This window comes from Ascidiella aspersa, chromosome 1, assembly GCF_963924565.1.
Source record: "Ascidiella aspersa chromosome 1, kaAscAspe10.2, whole genome shotgun sequence".
NCBI lineage: Eukaryota > Metazoa > Chordata > Ascidiacea > Phlebobranchia > Ascidiidae > Ascidiella > Ascidiella aspersa.
In genome coordinates, this window is record NC_139447.1 from 23,845,349 (window position 1) to 23,862,981 (window position 17,633).

Consider the following 17,633-nt stretch of genomic DNA (forward strand, 5'->3'; position numbering starts at 1 on the left):
GAAAAATTATCTTAACCGCACGCAAGAAAATGCTCAGAAATGACATAACACAATTACGTCATAACAAGACGTCTTAAACGGGTAACTTTGGAACATCTGAGGTTAAACAATATTTTACCGGAACGCTGTTCGGCTTACTTTGATCACTGTTTGTACCTTGTCCAGAGTTGCGATGTGGCGGACGCAGAAAGCGGCCAGTTTGAGTTTCTTGAGCTGAAGCAGCAGTTTACCCCTCCTGAGATAGAGGTGCCTCTCTGTGGGCTGGAGGTGGATGGCTCGTGTTATGTCGCGCAGCGCCTTCTCGTATTCGTGCGTGCGCGCAAGTGCGTCTGAGCGACAGACGTAAGACCTGCCAGTACGCAAAACATGTAATCAGCACAAAGCGGCAAAAACAAAACAGTGTTCTGTTCGCCGGCATTTGCCCATCTTGTGATTAAAACGAGTAGTAATGTAACTGTAATAAATGCGATCGAGTATCAGACCCAAGAAAGACAGTCCTAAATCTATTTTCTGTTAAAGAGTATGATTGCGCAACTTAATAATTACGAAGATTTTACAGACAAATCGGCACCGACATACATATACCATATTTCTATATTATATATATTATTTACTGCCTGTAAAAAATGTAAAGCTATTATCAAGCAGATTATATATAATAATATGTCCAAACAAGTTTGTCTGTACACTAAAACTCAATGTTTAAGTATAAATTAAAGTTTCCAAAAGCATGATCGGATCCAAGTATTCAGTGACCAACAATAAACAAAAACAAAGTTTAAAAAAAACAGCAGGACTTATTTTTACGTTTCATTAAACACTTCTAACCTATACAGTATTCAATAAACTTGTCTGGCTGTCAATGCATTACAAAGAATCTATTTACCGTCACATTTACAAAATTTGGGTTTTATCAAACGCAACCTATCAGTGATAAACTGAAAACGTAATCATCTGTTGGTAAAAGTGTGTCCATGCCTGATATAAGTTGGGTCTCCTTTAATAGCAAGGGAAAATTGTCGTCCTGCTTCCCAAAAATTTTCCGTCACCTGAAAAATAATGAAAAGGCTAAACGCATATTATTGGGGGGGCAAAGCTGACTTTCCTCGGGCCAATTTTACTTCTAAACGCAACTGGCTACTATTGACGTCAACATTAAATGTAAGTAAAACGACTCAAGTCTACAGTCCCAAGTAAAAACAAGTTATTTATTATGTCGTTGGTTAAGTGCCGTGGTCAACTATCATTATAGACCAGTGGTTCTTAACCGATGTGCCGCGACCCTCTAAATGGTGCCATTACTAACACTCAAGGGCGCCATTTTTAACGCTCAAGGGTATCGAGATATATTTTAAATTCTTTAGGATTCCATTTTTTGCTCTATTGGTAAGCCTCTTGATTCAATTTTTTATGTACAATAAAAGTGCCAAAATTCAAAAGGCTTTTTCAACCTTGTTGCAGAGTTAATGTGCTTTTTCAATCTAGTTTATTGTAACGGTACAGTTAACCACTCAGAAGAAATATGAGAAAGGGTGCCGCAAACTATTTATAATTTCTGTAGGGTGCCGCAAGCCAAAAAGGTTGCGAAACAGTGCTATAGACCGATCGCATCGTAACATTTATATGAGAAATCACCCCATGCCCAAACCACTATTTCAGTGCCAAATCCCCAAAAAAGTTGGATTGTCATGGAAAATTATCCTAATTGTCATGGAAAAGTCTCCATAAGCAAACATATTCTATTTTATATTTTATCGATGATCATGTTCTTACCTGCAGTTGTATAAGGCCGATGTTGACGTGAGCACAAGCGAGTGTATGATCGAGCCTAAGGCTCTGCTCAAAGTCTGACATCGCATCCTGATATTTCTTTAGTTCGCTGTAAAGGATTCCTCGGTGAAGCAAAGCCTGAAAAATGTGGAGCATGAGACCGATTTTGAGTGTGGGAATGGTATTATACTGTTGCGATAAAGATTAAGTATTGCTATATGCTTTACCAGTGACGTGCGGTGAGGCTCCTAGATGGTGAGGCACTAATTTTTTCGAGTCACGTTTTTTTAACAACCACAAAAACGGTATCGTAATAATAAAAATAAAAAGAAAGTTTGAACTCTTTTTGTTTAGCTTTTGCCATTGTATGAACTGCGTATCGAACACAAATAAATATGCTAGCAAACCGTTTCGAGCAGCAACTGACTGAGTTTTAGCGCAATACTCAAAAATTATTCAGAGAGCGAAAACAAAATCACCAAAAAGTACAGTAGTAAAACCACATTAATATAGCAAACGTAAAGGCTGGTTCACACTAGACGTGTCTAACGTTAACGTAAAACGTTTTTAAAAAACGGTTTCGGTTGCGGAAAAGTTGAAAAAAAACAGCCACACATCCACTCCTTTTTTTACCAATCTCTTTGAAAGTTGCGTGTTATTTTTTGTCCAGTCGTCTGATGCAAAACTTTTAAATTTGCAATTGGTCTGCCATTATTTATGACTTCAACTTTAGAGCTTTACACTACAAGAAGTCAATGTACACGCACTATCGGCATTTAAGCTGGACAAAGAAAGGTTTCATAGCGTGGACGTCATAATTGAGGCATGCCTCAAATCATAGCTAAATCGTTCATCATGTTTTCCGAGAGAATTAGCGAAAGAAAAAGGCACGCATAATGCAGTGTATGGCACTTTAAATTTGCGGTAGAGATTAACTGATATAACTTTTGCTTTACTGCCTCACCTGCCTCCCCTGACTGCACGTCCCTGTGCTTTACTTAGTTATACCCTATTGTATTTATTAGCCAAAACTGTGCAAATATAGGCTCAATATAAAAAAGGCCTAAAAGCATGTAACACGTGAAAAGAGCAAAACAATTTACTAACTTTTGCAATTAGAATGTATAACCATTTCCACCTGGTAATGTGATACATCTCGGATATCAGTTGTATTATATTCAAGGTAATTAATTAAGACAATCTGCCATATATACGCCAACATAATGTCTTTCAAAAATAACCCAAGTCCCCACTATAGAATCACACGACGAATGCACTAACCAGCACGTTCTTTTCGCTGTCGTCGATTAACAACGACACGCTGAGATCCTGTAAAGCTTTAGTGGGCGCCGCTGTTCTCAGAAGAGCGCCGCGAAAGTAGTAGGCGTGAGCATTGCACGGGTCGAGGTGAACTGCTGCCGAAAGGTCGATAAGGGCATTTTCGTGATGCCGGAGCTCAGCGTGGGCGCGACCTCTGTACGTTCTGCAGTGGGGTGAAAAAGGTTTGAGCTGTGTGCGCACGGCATTGATTTACTCGGCCAGTTAGAGTTTGGCGAAACTTGGGTCATACTGTTAGCTAAACTTGTGGCATTTTCATGTCAATTTCGTGGCAACAGCGAAGATACAGCAAACGTAACATTGCCATCCTTTTTCGACAAACAGCACCTTTTTCATCATTGATATACATTCGTGGTTTCACTTTTATAGTATGTTATATAATACTACCGCGACACGACATAGGGGTTTCTTTTTACTTTAAAAAAAATAATAAAATTACATCGGTATAAACTTGTTGTATTCCGATCGCAATGAACCTGTGAGTTTATTGAAGCCAATTTTAAGTCTGTTGTAGACTCAGTGCTAAGTCATTGCGTTTTATTTACAATGTAGTGCGCTTTTATAATCCATTTGAATCCGATGCCAAATCACACCTGGCCTGTGCGTTCTGCGGGTCCTTGGCAATGAGTTGCGAGAATTCAGTCACTGCCGTGTGCCAGGACTTCCTCTCAAAGTGGAATACCGCCCTTTTCAGAAGCGCATCGGTTCTGAGCGGATTGAGCCTTACAACTGTAGCGTAATCCTCCATCGCAAGCAGCATGTCGCCTGTCGCGAGGAGAAACGAGTGCGATAGATTCGCAAGTTAAGTTGCATCACATTTATTCGGTTTAGTAATATTAGTTTTTCGATTTAGTAATACAAATTTTTACATAAAAACAAATAGTTTTTCTAAATCTGTGCAGCTTAATAGAAATACTTTGGTGCTCCGAACTAACCTGTCTTTTCAAAGATGGAAGCTCTCTGAAAGTAAGGCTCTTCGCTTTCAGGGGCAAGTTTAATGGTCTGCGTGTAATTGACCACTGCCATCGTGTAATCGCCCAACGAGGCGAAAACATCACCACGAGATCTTTAAAGAAATTAAATATTTTATAAAATACCTGCGATTATAATTTTGCCAAGGTTGGAATAATCTTTGCTTCAATATAATATTAAAATTTACACCACAAAACCAGCCCAATGTTACCAAATGTTTTTAAGTGTTTTGCTCTTATTGATATCGTGTTTTATAACACTTAACAAGAACGCTAAGATATTCGACCGGATATCTTAACACTATAATTTTTTAACTTATAACACCTGTAACCGTCCACATCCTTTCTATTGATCTTAAGCAATGCGTTTAGATCGTCAAGCGCATCATGCTGTTGATTTTTTAGTAAATAAATAAGATGTCGTTGCCAGTAAGCCTGAGTAAGTCGCGGTTGAATCGAAATTGCTTCGGTCAAGTCATCAACGGCTTCTCTGCAAAACAATTCTTTTCAAAGATCAAGGTATTGTCAAACTAATCGATGGTGAACGCAAAGGTATACTAGACAAACACAACGGTAAATTGGTAGTCCAGGACCTAGGTAATAGTGCTACGGGTAAATCACAGATTTCTCAATACTCAACTGAACGACATTGGTTTTATTTGCCGTTTATATTGGTTTTAGGATACTGGGTAATGTCGGTGTATGGTTACAAGATTCGTTTTACTTACAGAACAGTATTAAGAATAATTTCATTTACTGATAAATAAAATCGTTGTTCGAAGGTTTGCTATTCAAATTTTGACATGTTTGTACTAAAATTATAATAGTAAACAAAATGGACGCCAAGATAGGTTATACCATATACTGCACTGAGACTATCGATGCATTAGTCACTTAGTGTTTGCTAAAAAAGTTTTAATAAATAAAAAATAAATTGCCGGAAGAGCATCTCTCTATATACCAGTGATGGCAAACCTTTTTATTTTTATCGCGGGTCACAAACACGACCTTAATCCTTACAAATGCACAGTTGGTCATATAATTAATTATTTGCTAATGTTATGCGAAACCCTCCTGCTGCGTGGTTTTAAGTGTTATATTGTCTGGGTTGGTAATTCAAGGTTTTTGAATGATTTCCATTTTCGGATTCCCACAAATCTTAAGAAGCTAAATAGTCAACAAATGCTGCAGCATTTTTTATGGGATTACACGAGTTCAGCGTAAAGCTGTTTAGCATGGTTTATTGGTTTAACCAGGGTTGTTAGAACTTTTAGTCTGCGACTTGTTCATTTCCCTTAAAGAATCGCCACCCTTAACGTTTTACAGCGATAAACAAAATGCTTTTAGCTTTTTTTTGTCAAAGAGGCGGCGGGCCGAATGAATTACATCGGCGGGCCGCAGGTTGCCGACCCCTGATTTAAACAGTATGTAGTGCTATCTAACGAACAACTGTTTTTTTACAGATATCCTTTCATGGAAACATTTCGGTATTTCTAAAGAGACAAGTGGATCATTAAAAATGTGTGATGGGTCACTTCGTGACCCGCGTGTCAGTAGTTCGCCACTCGGTATATACCATGTCTGGCAAAAACAGCATATTTATTAACAAAGGCGTACTTTATGTTGCCAAGTTTGCGCAGAAGTGTTCCCCTTCTTGCCAAGTGACATGCTCTGCGTGAAGTGTCGCTTTTTAGTAAACGATTGATTTCCATGGTCAAAGTCACCACTTCTTTTTTCATGCTTTCCTCAGTTTCAACCATATTTTCTGAGGAAATAAAAAAATTCACTTTAGGATTAGTGTACCTTTAAAAGACATTACAAAACAGCGCAAATTTGCCTTAAGCCCCACAATGACATATTAATACAAATTGTACACGTTCGTCGAAAGGTTTTAAAATAAATCATTCTAAACTTTTTGCCCGATTTGTTTCTCCTTTAAATAGTTATTGTGCCTTATCTTCTCAATAGTAGTTGGTCACTATTTATTACACTTTGTTCCTATAAATTTACTTTGGTGTAGCAAAACCAAGATTACCAGCGTCTGTGCCAACGATGGCTGGCGGCAACTTGTCAGGTACGACCAGCTTTTTAGACTCGGTCTTGGTATGGCTTTCGCGTTTGTCCACCACGGCCGCGTCTCCTCTTTCGTTAAGGATTTGCTCATCGTCTGAAAAGGAGCTATCGTCGTCCGAGGGGGGCGGAAATAACTGCATACGTAATGGGATGTTTAGTAACATCAGCGATAAACGCAGGACGTTGCACATAGTCACGATTCAAAACTAAAAACAGGAATAACGCTTTAAATAAAAAAATATTTTTAGTATGTCGGACTATTAGATGGGCCCGGTTTTTTACGTGTGCTCTGCTCAAACCCTCACTTTAACATCGTATCAAACTATAAACTTTAAAGCATTTCGACAGTAATTAATTATCTTTGTCACAAAATTGTACGAAGTAAAAAATGTTGTTAGAATTAACTACAGACATATATTCCACACCTCGTCGAACCACGAGTTCCATATATCGCGAACCCACTCTCTGACGTCATTAATCCTTTCGGGATAAACCTGATGACGTGATATAAACCAATTGAAGTTGGTCAGTCTCGGCACACTTTAAAGATAAAAGTAAACTGGATTTAGGCTATTTTTTTTGTTTTTTTTTAATTTTAGCGTTATTTATTTTAATAGTAACAGGGAAATGACCACAACACAAATCGTTTAAGTAAAATTTAAATAATATAAAAAAAATAATAAAATATTAAATCTCAGGAAAATGAAACATCTTACATAATTTTTTATTTTTTTTTATTATACCTTGTTGATCTAACCAGTTTCTTAGGTAGGACTCCATGAGTGCTTTCTTTTTTTGTGATCGAATTTTTTCTGCAGTCAAGAAGGGATGATGAACGTTTTAGACGAGCAGGTTTGTAATTCTGAAGTTGCTTTCTCACGTTTTGCACGAATCGTTTACTTCTTTTCGCTTTCTGTTAAAAAAGAGCTGAAAAAATGAAGTGGTTTTACCGTTTTAATAAAATATTAAAAAAAAAAATTAAACGATTTAATTATACAGATGCAGCAAATTAAAAAACAGCATAACGATAATATCGCAGCAATTTTAAAACCCAATACAAAATCTAACTGATATTCTTAGTGATAGTTTACTCGTTTTATGTAAAATGTAAATGTTTAGAAACAACGGGCAGCACTAGTTATATATAGAAGCGTACCAGCTTTTTCTTGGGGTACATAACGTACGACCTTCCAGTGCCGAGTCCTTGACCAGTTAACGCCATTGTGCTGCTTTCTACGGGCATCACACCGCCGGTGGGTGGACGGATGACTCGTTCGTGGGAAGGTTCGCGCTTTGCTTTGCGCGGTGAGGATTTCTAACAACTCCACAGGTTTAGTCTATTTTTTATGCTAACACGCCACAAATTTGCAGCAACTCACATTGGTATCACTTGGAATTGTCTCGTTGGAGAGTTGCAACAACGTCGTAGCAGAGCGGTCCTTGTTTCTTTCCATGTACGCCAGTTCCTTCTGCTGCCGCACTTCAGCCATAGCGTCTGTGTAACTGGTTTTAACCTATAAATGATAAATAGTAATTTCAAATTACTCTCGCTTAGGTCAGCCTTTACGAAACACTCTTTAAAAGCGACATCTACGAATAAATAAACACAGGACGATCAAATAAAGAGCATATCCAACAAAACTAGTGCAAAGAAACAAACGAGCTTTGTATATCTTATTCGCATATATAATTATATTTTAATCAACTTTACCCCTCCAGCGTAACACAGTTGCATGACTTACCAAAGCCTCGGTCTCATTAAAAACAGCAAAGTGCACATTCGGAGTGGACCGGCTTCTTTTGAGAGTTCTCGATAATCGCGTTATGTCCAAAGCCTAAAATTGTCAAATATATTACACAATATATGATGCGAATTAATCAAACCACGAACGTACAGAACGGCATTTAACGAATATTTTTTCGTCCAAAAAATTATAAAACATCTCACAACTGCTGTTATTTCGAACCTATAAAACGTGAACATTCACGGTTACAATTTAAAAAAGCAAACTGTACAACTATAGTTAACTATATTTCGACAGGCATCGAATTGAGCGACCGAAACGGTTTTGAATTGCCTTATCCTTAAAATAGCAAGTTTATCAGGAAAGTCGAATAACGCCTTAACCGAATTAGCTGACTGATAACGGGTTATAAAATAACCTAAGGTATTAACATAGTCCAATTGAATAATGTATGTAAAAGTTTATAATTGACTGATTACCTCGAAAGATTTGTGGCGTTTGAGCAACGTAATGGGATTAAATTCTCTCTTTTGCTCGTCTTCCACCTGTATATCTGACAAGTCGTCGTCTCCTTGCCAGCTCTGAGTAAAAATAAAAAAAATCACTGAAAAATAGCATGACTCCCATTGGCGCCGTGGATTAGCGCTATGTCCAAGGAAGAAGCGTATACCCAAACTTTAATACAAATATGTAAACAAGCCACAGGAACAAACAATATAACGTCTTTGTAGGTTGGAGAATATGCACAATAGTACAGGAAAAAATGAACTGTAAAATATTTACATATACGTCCAATAGCGACTGACGTTTCAGCATGGCAAAAAACTTGAAAGATTACCTCGTCCTCCGGTTCTTCGTCTTGCGTTGCAACAGTACCGTGGTAGTCGGGAAAGACAAGCGCTTTCACCGCAGTCGTGGTCAACGACATCTTCGGTGGAGCAACCGTCCAAAGCAAGCGCCATAGCCCCCAGTCATTAGCTTGCGTCCTAAACGGTAAACAAAAATGGGTAATACATAATAATCATGATGCCATTATCTTGAGCAACAACTGCATATACGTTAGTAGAAATTACATGGAAGTCAACTACACGAGATAAAAAGTGAAACCTTAATTACACGATAAGTATTTAAAAAAGTGATTAAAGACGGCAAATTTGTAAATGCTGCAGCCAGATGTACTATAAGTATGGTTATTTGCATTGTATAATTTGTACTTGACTCCTTGTAGTGTGTAGTCGTCCTGCCTTTCGAACTCGCCCTCTACCAACTTTTTCCATCCGTCGATGTCGAGAGGGTCAAGCTTGCTCGAGTCGAGGTGATCCAACTTGTTTTTATTTTTTGAAACTTGTGGCTTTACTGTGGGCCTATCATGGGATGCAGCCTGTTTCCTACGAAGATTTAAGATATGCCATTGTCCCCTTGTTATGTGCTAAATAAGTCATCTTCTAATTAACCAAAATATTCGTAATTTTAAACCTAATCAACGCATCTTTATCCGCGCTTTACGCAATGGGGCTCAATCCAAGCTGAATTTTCGCCAGGGGGTTTGCATTGTTTTTATGACGTCACGTTATAATCTAATTTTTTTTTAAATCTCCAAACATTTTCGTGCCGCGCCCCAAACAAAAACCCTGAAGCCGTCTCCTCGGCTCATGTAACAGTTATTTGGATTACTTTAACGAAATCAAACTTTTGTGTGTATATGTCATAGCAATTAACGAAATGCCATATTAGTTGTAAAAGAATATTTTGTAATAATGCTTGATATTTAAAAAAATTTAATTAAGTTGATACAATGCTCAATCCTTGTGTTGTTTGTATATATTTTTATATTTTGAAGTATTTCAGTGTCGTGTTTTACCCAAAATACATACGTGATTCTAAAAGAAGTAAATTTAAAATAGTCCAGCTATTCGTTTGTTTCAAATATGCAAGTCAAATTTTTGCTAGTTTATATGTTTAATCCATCATAATTACACTACGTTTTAGGTTTTTTTAGGTTCTTACTGGTTAGGATTTTGAATTCGTTTCGATATCGCCGGTGCATCCCCAAACATTACGTCAGCACCACCCGGGTTTGCGTGCAAAACTTTTGTTAGGGCGAACTCCATCGGGGAAACTTCTAATTCGCCAATAGATGGCAGTAAACAAAGGCGGTGAATTCTTCCCTTCGGCAAGTAAGGTGGAAACTCTTGTTGCGAAACAGTCCCTGCATGAACGTCGTCTAAAAAAATGTTTTTGCAAATGTAAAACAAACAAAACAAAATGGGAAAAAGTTATAAAAAAAATCATTGCGTTGGATGGCAAATTGTAGCTGATTTTTTTATATTAGTTTGGTATCAGATAGGCACCGATACCACCGTATAGTATCGCACAACTAATATGCTAAAACTTCGGGTATCACCTCTGATACGGTTTTATCGAACATTCCTATAAACGAGAATATTTTTTACGAGTATTAATGTGTTTCCGTCATTAGCTTAATGGCACTTACCTCGAAGTTTGGGTTTTGTCGCTTTTTCCAACAAAGCGGGAAACCCGCCCTGAACGTTTAAAACATCGTGGTTTCTGACGTCAAGGGACAAGCTAGCGTCTTGGACGGCTTGATCGTGATCGAATGCTTCGTCTGTAAACAAAAGTAAACCTGAAGAGTATTTTTTCAAGTAAGCGTAGTGGCCTTAGTCAAAACCTTGGACGCATGCGACTTGCGACTCGCTAACATGATTTAATAACATTAATCCAAAGGAGTCCGTCGGCTAAAGCTAAAGCACTAGAAATTTCCAAAATAAAAGTAAATATGTAACAAGGGGCCAACAATTTGCACTCTGTGACGCCGTCAAGGAAATTATCCTAAGGATTAAAATAACAAACTCAGTATCGAATAAGGACAGAGTTTGTATTCTCGCCAACCCTCGATGTAGCCCTTTATGCCCTCAGTTTTGGATTGGAAAGCCCTGAGCTCGGTAACAATGGTTCATGATGAATATATCAACATACTAGTCAAAGTTCTGCTAGTAGTAAAAAATACAACATCTGTCCGCCCTACCTAAACATTACGTAAAACATGAATAAAAGTTTAAAACAGGAACATTTTGTATTAAAGAGAACATAAAAATAGAGCAATATTTTATGCAAAAATATCACCTTCGTCGTAAAACATGGCGACTGGTGACGAGGTTTCGCTCATAGAGCTTGCTCCATGTAACCCATGAGAAGATTTTCTCATAAGAATCGATGATACATCGGGGATTCCTAAAAAAATCCAAATGGCCATAGCAATTAACGATTACTTTTTGTTTAATGTTTCATATTTTTAATTTATAATAGGGCTATGTTTTATTTAATACTTCGGTTTTGCCGTTGTGTTGTTCTTAACTTTTGTGCCAACTTATTATAAAAGCTAACGTCTAAACCTACCAGCCGGAGCTGAAATTTGACTGGCAAGAGTGGAAACGGTATCACTGACGTCGACTTCGATTGTTACTTTTACTTTGTTAGTGGAAGCGGCAGGAGAATCCGACAAATCCAGGGGTCCGTCAGCAAATTCATCCACGGGCATTTTCACATCTTCCTCAGCCGGCGTTGGACCCTCCGAAGCGTTCCAATCGTTCTTCTGTCAAAACATGAGTGAATTCAAACAGTTATTACTTTTACATAGTGCTTTTACTTTTATTAAACATAAAACGCTATAGAAGGGACAATATTATTGAACCAAAAACGCCTTTGTTTTAGTTTTTTAAACACGTGGTCCATACTGTACGAATATAGTGCTTCCATAGGTTATAAATAGTTTGTTAAAATAAAACTAAAATCAGCTGATACATTAAGATTTCTGTAAGCTAGTGGTCACAAGCCTGAGGGACGCAAGAGGCTGTCTAGGGGGCTTTTTATTTTGTAAATATAGATCATTCTTATTGTTGTGGTAAAATTTTTTTTCTAAAAAAATTAGGTTAAATATGTTTTTTTGCCTTTGAAATTTCTTTGTATATCTAGTTCGCTGGCTAGCTTTTGGTCTAATCATGTACTATTTGTCAAACGAAAAATGGACCAGAAAAACACAAACAGTATCAACTAAAAATTTAGCAGTAGAATAAGCAAGAACAACCACACAATTGTGATAATGGCATTTGCTTCAATAAACCGGACGGGTTTAAGACTACAACAACTTGTTTCTATGTTTACATCATAGCTCCAGTTTAACGGCTTTATCTCATCTAAATAGGATTGAAAAAAAATGGCAAGTAGATTGCTACAACAAAGAGATTAGGACCAGTTTACCATATCTGTTATGACCAAAAATTAGGCATGATGCTGTTTGTTAATGTAGTAGTTTACCACCCGTAATCATTTTATGTTAGGCTTTTTTTTTAGAAGTTTTGGGTTTAAATAACGAACTGTCCAAGTTTTTCATAATGCTTATAATTTGACAATTGAGTTTTGGAAAGATAAGTAGTTGCTTTAAAGACAAAGCTTATTTACTGAAAGTTTTATTTTGACATTAGCAATTTCGTTTAAATTATCATCACAACAATCTTCTACATTTACAATCAGCCCAGATATGAACATACAAACGTCATTCAGGGCCCCAGGCGGACTTAACACTAAAAAAATTACTTTATCACAAGGCACAAGCTATCACGAATGTACTTTTTGGAACAATCAACCCATTGTTATTAAGTGTTAATATACAACATAATCTGGTCAAATAACTCAGTACAAAGTTTTTTACTCCTCAGTCAAAGAGTCTATATTGATGAAAAACATTCCTAGGAATAAAATTGAAACAAAAGTAAGCATCGAATGGTAACCCTGGGAAAGACACCACTGATAAGAAGAACCTTTTTTGCTAATACCTTTTGATTCATAACAAAATATAGAAAAAATGCTTACTTCATTAACCCATTCATCTGCATGTGCCATAACTTGTTGCAATAGCTGGTCAATTTTTATATCAGATTGTGATCTTTGTTTACCACTAGCATGGCGAGATGACCTTAATGACTGGATCATGTCATTAATGGACCTTGCAAAACACAATGAAAGAAAACAGTAAATATGTGTTTGATTCATACTCATTTAACATATACATATTGGTCATGTGAAGCATTACCTTTGTGGAGATTCTGTGTCTGATGGGGCATCAATAGCAACAATAGGGGAGTTTGCATATAACACCTCTTGCTGCTCTATAAAGCAATTTATTACATTGGTATTAGGTATATTCCTATTGAATTTTTAGATTATATAATAAATCAAAATAGTAATTTAATATCTTGCTTCTGAATGTAGAAAAGTGTGATGAAACAAACAAATACCATTGTTGTATTCTTTTCCATGTCTTGATCCAGTTTTGCTATTAGGAGGAGCAATGATTTTTCTTTTTCTTCGTTTCAGTTTTGATCGTGGTACAGATGGTGGCTTAGCCCGCTTTGCAAAAAACGCTTGTGTTGCTGTCCCTTCAGTGGCTAAAATGGCTGGCATTTTTATGTTTTCACTACCAATTTGTTTGGCAACATTAAGTGGGTCATTCAACCATTGTTCTGAATCTTCAAGTTTAGACTTTGTTCTGTCTGTTTTGTTTTTCTGAAGAGAATCGCCTACCATCATTACATTTAACTCTTCTACATTTGATGAGCTGCGAGCTGGATAAACACCAACAGTTGAGGTCTTTGTTTTTACCATTTCCTGTATGTCAATTTCTTTTTTTGAAAATGGAAGAGTGTTGCTTGATTGTAGTTTGTGATTTACAATTCTCTTGTCCAGTGGATTGTACTGCTTCCATTGTTGTGACCTCACTGATGACATTCTGTTTAGGTTTGGTTTTCAAGAAGAAAAGTTACAGCCTAAAGCTATGTTGCTATTTTACATGACAACATAGTTATTTGCAACATAGGAAATATACAAATATATACAAGTATTTTATTTTAAACATGCAAAAAAATATTTTAGGTTATGTCCATCCAAATACTTTAAGGCAGGGTTTCCCAAACTGTGGTCCGCGATGGCTGCACAGATGGTCTGTGGCAATTAAAAGTCGAGCAAATACTTACAGTATGTACCCTTTCAAAGATAAATGCCACAGTTATTTCACAACTTAATGATGTTGAAATCTTTTGCTATCTATTATCGTAAATCTTACTTGTTGCGCCTTCATTATAGTCAAAAAGTTGTTTACGAAAAATTCTTCTACGTTTAAGACGTAATAATATATTCTTATCGCCATTCAGAATTGGCGGTTTTGTTGAGATCATTCCAACCGTTTGCCTACGTTAAAGTTAGTGAACAAAGATTAGAATAAAACGTTTGTTGTGATTGGTGTTGTCAGTTTTGTGAATAAATAAATTCTCTTTTTTATTTTTTGCTTTGTATTGCGATCCACAAAAAAACAGATTCGCAAATAGTGGTCCGTGGTCCACAAAAATTTGGGAAACCCTGCTTTAAGGCATTGCTTTTTGTAACTCATGTCAAGCATTAAAAAAACAACATGAAAAATTACATAGTTAAAAAATGAAAGTTTTGCTAGCTTCAGACCTAATGATAAAATCTCTTTCACACTACAGTGTGCAGAGGCTAGCAACCTTCTGTTTCTAGCTTTTAATTTAAGCAGCATAATTTTATAACTAATTTAGCCACTTTATAACTGATCTGATCATAGAAAAAGCAAAAAAAAACTTATCCTCACAATGATACTGTCAAATTCAGTTAGTTTTAAAGGTTATTTGGTTAAATTTATGGCTCAAAATATTTTTTCTTGGAAATAGTGATTCTAAATGGATTTTGTTTCCAAAGTTTAGCCAAAATTTATCGAAATTTAAACACTGGCTTACATTCCCCGAGATTAAATAAAAACTGGCTTTCATTTCCTAGAGAGAAAAAAGTGGCTATTCGCATGGATCACTTGGGTACACATAAACACATTTAGTGATAATATATTAATTTAGGATGGTTGTGGTTTCGGTAAGGTTGGTCTATTCTGTGGCAAATGTACGCCTAATACTTCGTTTGCATGCCTGAATTAGTCGATTGCACTTAACTTTAGATGTTGATTTTAGTAAGATTTGCCCGGCGAGTCGTTACTTAACTTCGAAATTCAAAGTACGGTAACCGATCCATTTTCCATGTAGGGAAGAATGAGCGGGTAACCCACATTATATTCGTTGTGGTAGGATTCTAGGCCAGCGCCGAATACAAGTGCCTTTAGATTAAAAAACGGCGCTATATGGAGAGAATGCCGGATTGTTACCTTTTACTAAGGATTTTATTCACAGTTCACACAGTCTACATTTTTCATTTTTTTGCAGCTGTCGGCATGGTTACCGTCTACGATGATATAAAAATAATCCGGGGCGCCACAAAATTGTATTTAACTGTCATTTCATGTAAACAAAAAATAAGACTTCTTTGTTCACTTGAAATATGAAATTCTAATAAGGGAAAAAATGTGTATAATAAATTCTACCAAAATATTTATTATTCAGGTTGTAGTGCGATATAAATAAATATCCAGTTGTCTGTTATTACCTAAATTTATATTGTATTGTTACGTTTTTTAAGTTTTAACATATTTTAAAAAGAATTTGTTGCTATACTTAAGTTCATTAGAAATAACGATTGTTTGATCTCGAACAACACCGAATTGGCAAAAACTCTTAAAAAAACGATTGGGAACCAAGGCAAGTAAACAAATTAGATGTAAAATAAGTTTTGTAATTTGCTTTAGGCAAAAGCAAAGATTTGGGAAGACATGCATTTTATTGTACTGTGACATAAATGACTATGTCAGACACCATTGTGGCAAGCAAGCCATAGTTAAATCAACGAAGTTCCAAGTAATTTATTTGTATAATCGAAGTTAAATTTCAATCGTTTTGACAAAGTCAATATAGACACCAAGTCCAAATAAAAAAAGATAAGTCCAAATTTACCTTATTTAGAAATCTTATTTATGGACATCGTTCCGGAAAATAATTTTTGCTGGTATACGCGCTGTACCGGTAAAAATGACATAAAAATGCCAGCCATTTTAAAGATGATATACTGTAAATTCGCGCGAAACACGAAACGATTACATTGACTCAAATAGATTGAAAAAAAAACTGTAAATCAGGAAGGTATCGCTTGCGGCCCTTGCGTGGCCCACGAGGTATAAAAAACGTTTTTCTGTTTATTACTTCAAAAGGTGCGGCTTGTGTTTTTCTAGATCACGCATAATTGTTGTAATGATTGGAGTACACAACAACGCTCAAAGTTTAGTAATTGGTGACTATAAAAGTTAAAGTGACTGTAGATATAACAATTTAGCAAGTGGCGTTTCAAGTTTAGTAGTTTAATAATGAGTCGCGTTAATTTACCCGTGGAGAGTTTTTGCCACGTCCGTGTACTTGAAGTAGTCTGTTTGGGGGCTACTAGGCGCGTACAATACAATCAGTTTGTAAATAATGGTCATGAACAGGGGTGGATCCAGGCGGACATGCCCCTCAAAGCCTCAAGCTATATTTTTTTATTACATTTTACTTTATACATACCTACCGGTACCCTTTTTTAACTGCTTTCTATTTTTTGAACGTTTCTGTTTTATTGATTTTTTTCTGTCCAAGAGAGCTATACAAATTATTGCATGTTGCATTGCATGACGCATACATTTTAAGTGCATTTTCTATTAAGTTAGACTACGAATGCGAACAATATGCGCAAAAAGCATACATTGCGTTTAACTTTTTTTTAATTTGTATGGGTGTTACTGATACCCACGACACAATCGCTATGAACATATAAAAAAGGTGAAATAATACACGACTCTATAGCAAAACATCGGCATGTCATATTGCATATCTAATCGAAGAATGTTTGCGCGGAAGACGAAACAAGTTATTGGGCTTTAATCCAAATTAAAAAAGGGCTTGATTTTTGTTCGAGAGCCAGGCTTTCCAGGTCGTTGATGTCGTGAGCGTGAAAACTATGTCGGTATCTTCCCAACTTCACCTTGTCGAGCCACTCATCAAGGCTGCTTCCTTCCTCGAGGTTGTTGGGGCTGTCTTGGTTCGGCAGTGGGCGCTGGGGTAAACGTTTTTTTTCTCTTATGGTACTTTCAAAAATATGCTTAATTAAAAAAATTGCTAGCAATTTAACAGAATGTTTCACAAACCCAAACAAACTTGCACTCGCTTCGCATACCAACTGCTCCGCCACATTTTTAGAGGTCTACTTTCTGCCCTGGGATAAAAAAAACTTTAAAACACTGCTCTTACCTATGATCAGGGGAAGATCCAAGGGTGCACGTGGCCATGGGCCCCCAAACTGGATTTTTTGTCTATTTTAACTAAGTAAATATAAAAAAAAATTCTGGCGTCGTGCCACAAAAGAGAACCACTCCATTAAGAAACGAACAGTTTTAGCTTTACTGGTTTAAAACACCTTTGGGTGAACCGGAGTTGTAACTTTTAAATTTCACGTAACTTTTAAATTGCTTTGAACTAAAACCGAAGTTTAGGGATTCGCGAAAAACAACTTCACAACCGAACCGAACCCTAACTGTAAAATGTTTGGTTATACATTAAAATAAACGGTTCGACTCGTTTCATTAAACCTAAAAGATTGAATATTTACCGTAATAATTATACACAAACGTAATTGGTATAACGAACCCGCTGTCTTGATGTGGCCCACGTGCGAACGTTTTTCTGTATATTACTTTTAATTTGAAGTGCCGACTTGGTTTGCGGTCTCACATAATGCC

At 36.5% G+C, this 17,633-nt stretch overlaps 1 protein-coding gene across 1 annotated transcript in view; it reads right to left on the reverse strand.

Annotated features, from left to right (window-relative positions):
• Positions 1 to 13,702, reverse strand: part of LOC146168390 (uncharacterized) — a 29,106-nt gene extending 15,404 nt beyond the window's left edge. The window contains exons 1-24 of the mRNA XM_083381934.1: positions 13,213 to 13,702; positions 13,008 to 13,083; positions 12,788 to 12,920; positions 11,315 to 11,510; positions 11,042 to 11,149; positions 10,392 to 10,523; positions 9,905 to 10,121; positions 9,112 to 9,285; positions 8,736 to 8,883; positions 8,377 to 8,478; positions 7,895 to 7,987; positions 7,532 to 7,666; positions 7,309 to 7,467; positions 6,896 to 7,065; positions 6,578 to 6,692; positions 6,115 to 6,286; positions 5,697 to 5,844; positions 4,405 to 4,569; positions 4,044 to 4,174; positions 3,702 to 3,873; positions 3,052 to 3,253; positions 1,774 to 1,908; positions 979 to 1,049; positions 157 to 349 (exon numbers count right to left, since the gene is read on the reverse strand). Coding sequence (XP_083238060.1) covers positions 157 to 349; positions 979 to 1,049; positions 1,774 to 1,908; positions 3,052 to 3,253; positions 3,702 to 3,873; positions 4,044 to 4,174; positions 4,405 to 4,569; positions 5,697 to 5,844; positions 6,115 to 6,286; positions 6,578 to 6,692; positions 6,896 to 7,065; positions 7,309 to 7,467; positions 7,532 to 7,666; positions 7,895 to 7,987; positions 8,377 to 8,478; positions 8,736 to 8,883; positions 9,112 to 9,285; positions 9,905 to 10,121; positions 10,392 to 10,523; positions 11,042 to 11,149; positions 11,315 to 11,510; positions 12,788 to 12,920; positions 13,008 to 13,083; positions 13,213 to 13,702 — 3,837 coding nt within the window. The remainder of the gene's footprint in view (positions 1 to 156; positions 350 to 978; positions 1,050 to 1,773; positions 1,909 to 3,051; positions 3,254 to 3,701; positions 3,874 to 4,043; positions 4,175 to 4,404; positions 4,570 to 5,696; positions 5,845 to 6,114; positions 6,287 to 6,577; positions 6,693 to 6,895; positions 7,066 to 7,308; positions 7,468 to 7,531; positions 7,667 to 7,894; positions 7,988 to 8,376; positions 8,479 to 8,735; positions 8,884 to 9,111; positions 9,286 to 9,904; positions 10,122 to 10,391; positions 10,524 to 11,041; positions 11,150 to 11,314; positions 11,511 to 12,787; positions 12,921 to 13,007; positions 13,084 to 13,212) is intronic.
• Positions 13,703 to 17,633: the final 3,931 nt, after the last annotated feature.